The sequence below is a fragment of the Cucumis sativus genome, chromosome 3 (assembly GCF_000004075.3).
Source record: "Cucumis sativus cultivar 9930 chromosome 3, Cucumber_9930_V3, whole genome shotgun sequence".
Lineage (NCBI taxonomy): Eukaryota > Viridiplantae > Streptophyta > Magnoliopsida > Cucurbitales > Cucurbitaceae > Cucumis > Cucumis sativus.
Genome location: NC_026657.2, coordinates 32,986,629 through 32,998,083, shown reverse-complemented (window position 1 = coordinate 32,998,083; position 11,455 = coordinate 32,986,629). Strand labels below are relative to the sequence as shown.

The 11,455-nt window shown below is 28.9% G+C and overlaps 1 protein-coding gene across 1 annotated transcript; it reads left to right on the top strand.

Annotated features, from left to right (window-relative positions):
• Positions 1-7,391: 7,391 nt before the first annotated feature.
• LOC101214138 (feruloyl CoA ortho-hydroxylase 1) lies at positions 7,392-9,033 on the top strand. The gene is made up of 2 exons (XM_011653887.2): positions 7,392-8,061; positions 8,289-9,033. Exons 1-2 carry the CDS (start codon positions 7,535-7,537, stop codon positions 8,854-8,856), a joined length of 1,095 nt encoding a protein of 364 aa, XP_011652189.1. The 5' UTR covers positions 7,392-7,534; the 3' UTR covers positions 8,857-9,033.
• Positions 9,034-11,455: the final 2,422 nt, after the last annotated feature.

Genomic DNA, 11,455 nt, shown 5'->3' with positions numbered 1-11,455 from the left:
ATTCTAAAAAAATCAAAATTAAAGGAGTGTGTTTTGAAATTTAATCCACAAATTAACCAAAACCTATTGTCCCCGATGTTAGATGTACACATTTAATTGTATATGGAATGAACAAAAACTCCTCCGAGCGCTAGTCCTAATGGACGACGGTCCTCTTTACTTCTAATATGGATCAAAATTAGTTCTTTGAACGAAGACTCGTTCTTTTTCTTACAATATTATCATGTCTTGTAGCACATTTTGAGTCGTCCTCCGACGTGAAGCAGAGCGACTGGCTTATAGCATGCAGATTTTTGATGATTTTTTCCCACTAGATATAGGAGCACTCTACACTTATTAGGAGGCCTTTATCGAGCTTAATATTAAGTAGGTTCAAACTTTGTCTCGATTCAATTGAGTTTAGTAGCTATTAGACTCTATTATGGGCTAGCAGGAAGGAGATTGGCGTTGACGTCAGTTGATAATGTAAACTCGCTGGGTTACTTATTTCATATTGTTTCTCTTAGTTTAGTGGAGCACGAGAGCTCTATGTAGAAACATTTTTAAATTTAGATATCAACAAAATATACAAAATTTAAGATTGGGTCATTAATAAAAGTTTATCGACTTCTATTATGTCCACTGAAAACATTGATAGAAACTAATAAAAGCAATACACACTAACAGAAATCTCAAATTTAAAGAAAATTTTCAAAAATAGCAAATTTTACGACTTATAGCAAATTATGTCACTGATATTCATTGATATGCTATAGTGATAGAATTCAAAAACTTGTTATAACTTTATTTTTAAAAATGCTCATAAATTGGACTGTATTTTACAAATATTTTCAAACATTTTTCTAAAATATATTTTAATATTAGTTATATTTTAGAGTTAGTTAGATATGTTTTTTTTTTTTTTTCACATAGTAAAGATATAAAATATGAATTTTGTACGATTTGATTCTCCTCACTTTAAAATAAGAATTACAACTAAGAAGGGTGGCAGAGCAATGCCAATATTGTTTATATATACATTTTTCCTGTTTTCAATAAGATGCCTTAATTATATACTTTTCTATGCAGTTGGTGAATAGTCGTTGATTTTATTTGTATAGATTTATAATTATAATCAGTCGAGGGACCAGAATATCTCGTTGGAAGGCACAATATCATATAAGATTGAAATTTTAGTTTAGACTTTTGAATTTGTTTTTATATTATGGTCACTAAATGCTAAAATCTGTATTATAGACTCTTAAATTTTTTATAGTTTGTTTAATAGTTTCATGTGGTTTCAAATTTATATCATATATAAATTTAACTTTGTGTTCAGTAGATTGTACAATTGTATGTATTTTTCGAGTTAATAATATTTGTAATATAAATTTTATAAAATAAATCAAAGCAAGGTTATTTTTTATAAATATAATAAAAACATCAAAATATTTACAAATTGGGTAACAAAATAAAAAAAATCTACGAAGTCGGTTATTTTTCTTTTAAATTCTATACTTGCTCTTTCTTTCCATTTTTATACAATTATTTTATTGGTTCAAGTTCGTGTATTAAATACCAAATATAAGAGAATCTACAAGATTGTATAGATTTGGGTACACGATTCGTGTATGAAGTTAATTAATCGATATTTTTCTTATTTTTTTTACTGTGAACCTGCAAGTGTTTTTTTATTTTCGAAATTGTTGTAAATATTTTTTTAAAAAATTAAACAACTATATTTTCTAAAACAATTTATATATAAAAGGTAACTATGGTAAATGACGCTATGTTTTGTTATATCTAAAAATACATTTATTTTAAAACTGAACTTAGTTCAAATAAAATATTTTGAAAAAACAATATGAATATTTGAATTAAAACGGAAGGTTAAAAGAGAATAAGAAATGAAATAGAAATTAAAGACTGATTGTAAGTTTAATTAAAACTTTAAGAAAACTCAATGTGAGTATTAAAATAAACAATATGGGAGGTTAATTGTATTCTATTAGCACTAATTGCACCCCATGTGATAAAGGGTGGTTTACAGTTGCGTAGTCAAACCGAACTATTCGACTTCCTTACAACTTTAAATTAAATCAAAGCAAAAACATTACAAAAAAACCAAAATTTCCAGTTTAGTTTTGTTATTCGAACCGTTTTGATTAATTTATCGTGTAACTGTTGGATCATTGTATTATCTTTTCTTGAGAAACATAGTCGGTGGATGATCTACTTTGTAAGTATCTCAACTTGGCATAATTGGACTTGTTATTCAAATATGTTTTTAAGTTTAATGTGGAGTGAGAGTTATTTAAAGTATTTGGCTTTAAAGTTGACAACACCTGATAATATGTCTTTTCAACTATTCACTTTGACATTAAAAGAGTTCTATTTATTTGATGAATCACTTATCAAAGTGTATCCTTTTGTTTTTGTTCATAGGACCAACTCAAAATTTCAAGTGGATTAGGTTTACTATTCAAGTAGAATCTTCAATCCAATGGCAAATCTCGAATTGGGACGAATCATGTTGTCAAATTATTTATTATATATTTTTAAGTACATTTTCCATTTACACAAAGATAGATTAGAAATTTGATTTTACATAAAGATCTCTTATTCTTTCTCTTCGTGTTATTTCGTATAATTCTTTTTTTAATGAATGTGTTCGTGTACATCAACATTGTTGTGGTAATCTTGAAAAATAGCTGACAGTGGGACGATTTGCATTTCCACACCTTTATACCAAAAGGTATATTTCACTTCAATTATGAGAAATTTATTGAAAACAACAGCCAAAATTTCATTTCAAATATTATTTCATTTCAAATAATAAAAATAAATAAGATGCTCTCTAATATATTTCCACTTTTATTATTATTATTTTATTGAATTTTTTTCAACATTACAAAGTAGTCAAATTCAAATAGTTAGAACTTTATATTGTTTGTGTACCATCTCATGTGTGATTTAAAAAAAGAGTTAGAAAAATGGGTGATTTGAAAACTATTTAGGTAAAATAGATGAATTTTTTATCATTGTTAGAATACGTCTGATAGAGTTAATAGAGTGAAAGAAGACGTCCAAAAAAGATTTAAAAAAATCAGAATGCACTTGTTAGATTTGAAGAAGAAGAGTTATTTGATTTCTCATTTTTTTTCTTCTTCCTTTTTTTAGAAGGGAATAACAAAAACATACATAAAAAAATATATATTTATTTTAAATCTCAAAACTATTTATAAATATAATGGTTACCTATAGGCACCAAAATTTTGTTATATTTAATAATAACTAGATAAAGTTATATATTCTTTTATATTCTTTTATATATTTGTAGTATAATATAAAAGAAAAACACCTTTAATAAACCTTTTTCAGTTTAAAATTTTAAACTTGATACTATTAAATGTATAATTTTTTTTTAACATGTGCCGTAACTAAATATAGTAAGTGAAGGAGCTAAAATTGAATGGAAAGTAAACAAATCATAGAGTAACTAAAACCACACAAGGTAAATCTCCTTCAAACGATTAATTGGAAGGAGAGCATCGGAATTCATATTCAACGAGGTTTAACCTCTCATTTGGAATACATCATGTGAAACATAATTTTATCAGTTTAACCATTAGAATTATCTTTGAAAGTTGTCATCCATGATCTATTGTAATTGTTTATTTGGTAAAATTGACGCATTTTAATAAGTCTACACTTACGTGAGAATTTGAATTGAGGCATGAGTTGTTTTTAAACATAATTGCAAAATTAATTAAGGTTTCAACTTTCTAACGAAAATTCAGAAGTTTTATTGGAATGTTCATACATGTTTACCGAATAAATTTTAAGCGAAGTTTAAATGGATAGATTTTGTGAAAACTTTAAAGTTTGTCACTGTAAATTAAACATTTCTTTAAATAAAAAAAGAAACAACCAATCACTCACAATCATAAAAAGCATAAAAGTCCTACCTACGCTTAAGTTCTAATAGAAGATTCATAAATGGTTTGGCATAGGAACACACATTTTGCTCATTTGGTTCAAAAAAATTCCCAAAACATCAATCATGTCTTCATCTTCTTTAGACAAGATGTGAGACTCGTGGGGTTCAACGTTCAGCTTGCATGATATGTCCCATTTAATAGGACCTTATGTCGGAATTACTACACTTTGATTATTTATTCCAATATACTCATAGATTATTGTTAAGAGACTGGTTTTTTCAAGCTAAGGAATTTAGTCAAAACGATTCTATAGCTCGATAAAATTTACTAATTAATTATGTGAGTTTTATCAAACTTAAATGCATTATTTACGATGTTCTATCAAACTATATGGATTATGATCTAACATTCAAAATCACGGAGATTCAATTATAAATTTCAAAACCATAAGAACCAAATTTGTAATTTACTTATATGGTGTGAAATAGGGTTAGATTAAATTTCATATTACTTTCGTTCATTGTTTGTCCTACCAAAGTATTTGAAAATGTGGTGTGTTGATACGTAAAATAAACTAATATATCGATTGCTAAAACGAACCTAACTCAACTAACATTATATTTTTACTAATAACCTAGAAATTAAATAATCTATCTTCCCTGTATTTTCTTAAAACTAGTATACCAATTAGTGACATGTTAAATGTTACTAGTAGGCAACAAGGTTCAAAATACATTCACAAATTTATTAAATGGTTGATAGATAAAAGCAAGCATATGATTGAAATGATAATAATAAATATACATAAAGTAAGTGAGGCATACATTTATTTTCCCTATGTGGCAAAAAGTGCTTTTTTAAGGATAATATGTTATATCATATGTGTGTGGAGGATATGATGTTGGTCTTAGATGAGGATATTTAGATTAGCCCCAAGAACCAACCAACATAGACCATATAAATTGGGCACCAATTAATAAGTGCCAAATCTTATATAGAGCCAAAACCATCTTTTGAATGGATTCATTGGCCTTTTGGACTCTTGAAAGGTCTCTTTGATCATTTTCAAACTCTTTCCAATTTATAGTCCAATCTTTATTTTTCTAAATCCATGTCCTTCTAAAAATTAAATATATTTCAGCTTATGTTTCATAGACTCGTGTTTTGGTTATTTCTTATTAAACTGAACGAAGAATTTTATATAATTTTAGAAGGTTGAAATGTGTTTCGAATTATGGAAAAGAAATGCTAATATTATAAAAATATTAAAGTTCTTTTAAGGGGAGGGAGCTAATTAGAAGTACTTGTACAAAAAAAAAAAATGTTTCACTTGATAATTACTTTTCTTCTAGCAAAAAGTATCTCCAACTCACTATGCTTATATTCTTCTTGTAATTAATAAAATATATGGCATAACTATTTTTTTTTTTTAATTCCTTCAAATTATCGGAAATCAAAGTAATTTAGACACTAACAAAAATTTATTTTGAAAAATGTTACCATTATGTTTCAAAATATTTTCCCCAAATAAACAAATTAGGTCCTAAACTCTGGTAAGTTTTATTTTACATACGTCTAATTTTCATGATTATTTTAGATGGAATTTAAAATATTTATCTATTTTACTCACGTTATTATATTTGATAATTCTTTTGTTTGCACTCAATCACTTCTCATTTCAACACTGTTTAAATTTCAAGGAATTATGATTATATTCTAACCTCCTAAACAGTCCTTACAACTCAATTAATAGATAGATGTGTAGTATCGTTATTCTATTTGGGTTTAAATCTAAATGTTTAATATTCATATCCATAAAATAAAATTCAAAATCAAAATAGGCGGAGAAGTAAGGTGTCTGACTTTGGGCCGTGGGCTAAAGAACTGAGGTGGGCCAAACTAACTAGAACTAATAAGGCCAATTTTCAAAGTGGCCGTATTTCATGGGTTTCTATGTAGAAGTTTATCACATTTTCACCCAAGTTGCAAATACAACAAATATATTCAAAATATTAAGATATATAGTCACATTTTTAAAAAAATTATAAATATAGCAAATACGTCAAAGTCTCTAAATTTATCAATAATAGAAGTTTATCATTGATAAATCATATTACAAATATTAGTATATGATTGATAAATCATTAGAGTTATCACGAGTAGATTTTGCTACATTTACAATTTTTTAATAATATTGTTATATATTGAATTTATTATTCATAAAATTTGTATCCATAAGATGGAAATATATTATAACTTTATAAACATTCAAAAGCAAACTCAAGAAAATAAAATAAATAAATAAGCCAAGCTTCAAATTGTCCCCCAACAATACTTTAATTGTGAGGACATTGTTGAAAAAATATGATAATATATGCATCAATTTAACGTCACTTTACTATCATTTGGAAGTTTTTCTTTTTAGAAAATTACACAATAAAAAAAGAAAGAACACTGACCGACTTATAATAATTTACGAATTATTATAATCTGTGTTTGAAGTGCATATTATTATAGTTTGAGTTATTATAATCTATATTTGGGGAGTAAGAAATAGTGATATAATCTTGGAACAAATATGAAGTGGGCTTCATAATCTAATGGCCAAACGACCCTTAATAGTTTGGTTATAACTACAAAAGCATAGTTTAGCAGATAAATGTATGTATTGAGAACCAAGAGATTCCAACTTCAAATCTCCCCTCCAAACTTGTATCAAATAATAACGTTTAGATTCACTACATTAATTAATTTTGTCTATATTTTTTTTCTTTTATTAAATTGTGAAGCCTCCATGAACAAACTTAGCAACAAAAAAGAGAAACCAAAACCTGCATTAGAATCTCCAAAACTTCTTCCACCACATATTTTAAAAGAAAAAAAGTCTACAAGAATTGAAAGATTACCTTTTTATTTTCTGACGCTCCCCCACTTTTGAAGTAACCATAGCCTTTTCGTCTCTTTCGATGACAGCCCCCCTCCTTATCCCTTTTCTTTTCCTCCTATTTTATTTGTTTCTTTTTCTTTTTCCACAAAACAGTTCTTCACCAATTTAGAATGAATGTTTATATTTATTTCCATTCATTCTCTCAAAAAATTCAAAATTGAATCACCACCAATTTAGAATCTCAACGAATAAGACTATGATAAATCATCTATGTAGGAAGAAAAAGTAGGCCATGAAATCTGAAGAATCCTAATTCCTAACCACCTCCGAACAAATAAGAAATAAATATTACGCAAAATCTAGTGTCAATGATGTAAGAATGAGATAAGAAGACACACTAGAGAATATGTAATATGTACTGCACACATCAACATATTAGGAAGCAATCTCTCGAAACAATTTCTACGACACAAAATGTGCACGTTACCGACGTAATATTGAACATCTTGCTCAAGTTTTGCTAATAATACTCTAACAGCATCACCATTTTAAACATTGGGCAACGTGTAATTCAATGGAAGGGCAGGGTAGGAAAATCTTGGGGAGCACTACAAATGTTCCCATAAATATACTATGTGTGTGTCTGAGAGAATTGAAAAAACAAAAAACTGACAATCAATTGTTTGGTGGGTAGTGTGTTCACTTCACCTCTCTTCCATCAACAATAATGGCTTCAATGTATGATTCCGATTCCGATTCCAAACCAGTAAACGAAGAAGGAGATCATCCATGGAAGGAAGCCATAAACAAAGGATATGGAACGACAGGGCTTTCTAAAATGCGTCTCAGAGCACTCCCTAAAGCATTCATTCAGCCTCCAGAAAAGAGATCGAGCTCGATGATCAGAGCGTCGTCACAGGCATCAGGAGACACAATACCGATAATCGACATGTCGAAAGCAGAGGCAGCAGAATTAATCTGCGAGGCGGCAGAGAAATGGGGTTTTTTCCAGGTGATAAACCATGGAGTTCCGGCGGTACTGATGAGTGATGTAATGCATGCAGCTCGGAGATTCTTGGGTCAGGCGGCGGAGGAGAAGAGGAGGTTTCTGAAGGAGAATACGAGTTGTTCGAATGTGGTTTATATGACAAGCTTTTTCGCCGAGGCAGAGAAAGGTTTGGAGTGGAGCGATTACTTGAGTATGAATTTTGTTTCTGAGGAGGAAGCTTATGCCTTCTGGCCTGCCATTTCCAAGTAATGAACCAAGCATTACATTTCACTTTTGCTTCCCCCCCCCCCCCCCCCCCCCCCCTTTTTGCATATTAACAAGAATTTAAAAGTTATTTGTTCTTCAGTTTTCAAAATCTGGTTTGATTTGAAAATATTGGTAAAAAGTAGATATATAGCTGAAATTTTCATGAAACTTTTGGTTACCAATTTCCGAAAATCTAACTCAATAAATGAATGGTTTGACAATGCAGAGATGCAACAATTGAATATCTAAAGAGCTCAAACACACTAATCAAACGTGTATTAAAGATTCTAATGAACAAACTAAATGCCAACGAACTAGACGAAACAAATCAAACTCGCAGAATTCAATTCAACTACTATCCCATCAGTCCAACCCCCGATCTCAGTGTCGGAGTTCGCAGCCACTCGGACGTTTCTCTTTTGACGGTTCTGCTGCAAGACGATGTCGGCGGGCTCCACGTGCGACGAGAGATCGACAGCAAAGGAGATGAATGGGTTCAGGTGAAGCCAGTAGCAGAGTCTTTAGTAATCAACATTGGAGATTTTTTGGAGATAATGAGCAATGGAATTTACAAGAGCGTGGAGCATTGTGTGGTGTCCAATGGAAATATCGATAGAATGTCGATTCCCATATTTGTGGGTCTGCAAAATTCTCCCACTATTGGACCGTTGCCGGAGGTGCTTGCGACGGGGAAGAAAGCAGAGTACAAGGAAGTTGTGTTTTCGGATTATATTAAGTATTTCTTGAACAAGCCACTTGATGGGAAGAGCACCCTTAAGCTTGCCAAAATATAGTGATGATCAATATTTGAGTTTAGTGGATGCTTAATTATGGGTCATGTATGCATGGATTTAAAATGTTTGGTTGCTTTGTACTATGGTTCTACTTATAATAATTTTATTAAATTGTTCCCTAATCTTATGGATACCAAGGTTTTCGGGGGTGTGGAGTACAATTTGGAATTTTGATAAGAATTGTTGGAATTTGGTTGAGATGAATTAAACAACCTACCCGGAAGTCTAGTAAAATTATGAGCCATCTTTTATATTTGTTTAGTATAACAATTATAGTGTATATATGTCGAATCTTTCACGTCTAAGATAAAATGTCATGTCAATTATGTTGAGCTTCTAACTTTAAAATTTTATTTTATAGATATTAAATAGTTTTGTATAACGTTAAGAGCACAAAACTAAGAGATGATTAAGGTCTTCAAACAAACCACCCTACCTTACGACAATATAGAGTTATTTTTAAAAACAATTATAAAAAATCTAGCGATAAGAGAATGGAGAGTGTTGAGATCTCGTTTGAAATTTTTACTTATATATGAGTATCTTATATACAGTACAGAGGTTTTCTACACTTGTCCAAGTTGTGATTTCAATATTCACGTAGCCTGTGTTTGCTCTCATTTAAACACCTAACATGAATTCATCAATCTACGTAAAGTGCTTTCTGGGAAGTTAGAGATCAAAGGGTCCTTTGTTTTGTAAAATATGTCTTGTTTTCGTTCGTAAGAAATGTGTTGAGTCACCATCCACTCTCCAAATATATGAACATCATCATTCCTTAACTTTCACATTATTCTTTGATCTTAATCATAACGCTACGTGCAAAATATGTGGTGAAAATTTCAAAAAATCATGTGTATATGTTTGTTACCAATGTGATAATCATCAGAGCAATATATAACACATGTGGATTGTGTTATACAGATTATCAATTGATAGGTATATTATTATCACGGTGAACAGAAAAATCATACACAAATATAGATCTGAGCTCAACGAATTCACGTTGTCTATTTAAGACAAATTTACTCACCCTAGTACTTGAGAATTTAGACTAATTGCAATATAGAACATATCAACTTTCTTCTAAGTGTAGCACCCCGTATAGAAGATCTACGAATGAAACCTTATGAATCTACCGAACATCAAGATTGTGGATATGGAGAGAAATTTGTTTATCGAAGACAAATGATTTTTTCTATGTTCTTTTCTCTCAACCAAAATGACTTATTTATAGACTTTTTGTGGCTATTCAAAAAGTCATGTCCTTTAGTTAATGACACTTTTCATGAAATGATTTAACTTTTCATGAAATGATTTAACTTTTCATGAAATGATGCATCCATTCATGAAATATTATAACCATTTATTCCAACTTTTCATGAAATGATGCATCCACTAATGATACATCTATTCATGAAGAATCATAACCATTTATTCCAACAGATTGTGCTAAAGTTACGACAAATTCCCATAAATAGTTGTCACTTTAAAAAAAACCGAGAAGAAACACTTGTAATGATGATAAAGAAAAAGTTATAAACGATAATAATTGATAGAACTATCACTGATAATAAATTGATAGCCAGATAACTTTTAATTTAAGAAATTCGAGAAGAAACGTCCAAAATGGTGGTTGCATATGAGTTCTTAAGTTTTTTTATTAATTTTTGTGATGTATATGTAATTACTTTAGGGTATTTTTAAAAAATAGAAAAAGTTTTGACAAATTATTTACATTTCATACAACAAAATCAGTAAAAGACGATAGTTTTTTTACCAATAGTAAATATTTTAGTCATTTTTTCCTCGTGCTATTTATTTTATTATTTTTTTATTTAAGTGTCATTTGTGGCCCTTAGGTTTACTTAGATCTTATATTTTAAGTATGTGGCAACTTAATTAACCTTTAAGATTACAAAATCATAAATATTATAATTATTTTCTCATGTAGAGTGTGTTTATTTAGTTTCTAATCTGTTTATTTATCTAAAAAACTCTTATTAAATCTTAACTCTATTTTCTATCCTAAAAATTTAATATTTACAAAACTAAATTGTTACCAAATTAAAATATATAAATTTTTAAGAAAAATTGACCAAAGTAAAAGAGAGAAAAATTAGTAATATTTAAACCTCTAGAAAAATAAAATATAATGACAGATTTTTGTCTAATTTTCTTTTGAAGTATAAATAGTTTGATTTTTTTTTTTTTTTTTGAGAAAAAACCCCTAAATCTAATAATTAAAATTTTCAAACCAATTTGTTCCTAAAAATGAATTTAGAGTATTAGGAGTCTAAGACTGATTCTAACCTAATTATAATTTTTTAATTTACCCTTTAAAAACCATAAAAGTTAAATATAAAGAAAAAGAAAGAGAAATTGTCATAAGCAGATACTTTAATAGATTGTCTCATAAATTAGCAACATTTTCTAAAAGTAGTTTAAACATATTTTCTCATCCACGTTGAAAATCGGAATAAACCAAAATATCAAAAATTTCAATATCTTTTCAAATCTTAACATTTTTTTTTATATTTTCAAAAACCATTCATTTTGGACAAAAAAAAAGAAGTCTAATCTCAATTCATCACCAAAA

Bases quoted from the DNA above. Each gene is read 5' to 3' on its own strand.
- LOC101214138 (XM_011653887.2), top strand. From the start codon at position 7,535: ATGGCTTCAATGTATGATTCCGATTCCGATTCCAAACCAGTAAACGAA. The intron at 8,062-8,288 runs GTAATGAACCAA...TTGACAATGCAG, and splicing joins TTCTGGCCTGCCATTTCCAA to AGATGCAACAATTGAATATC.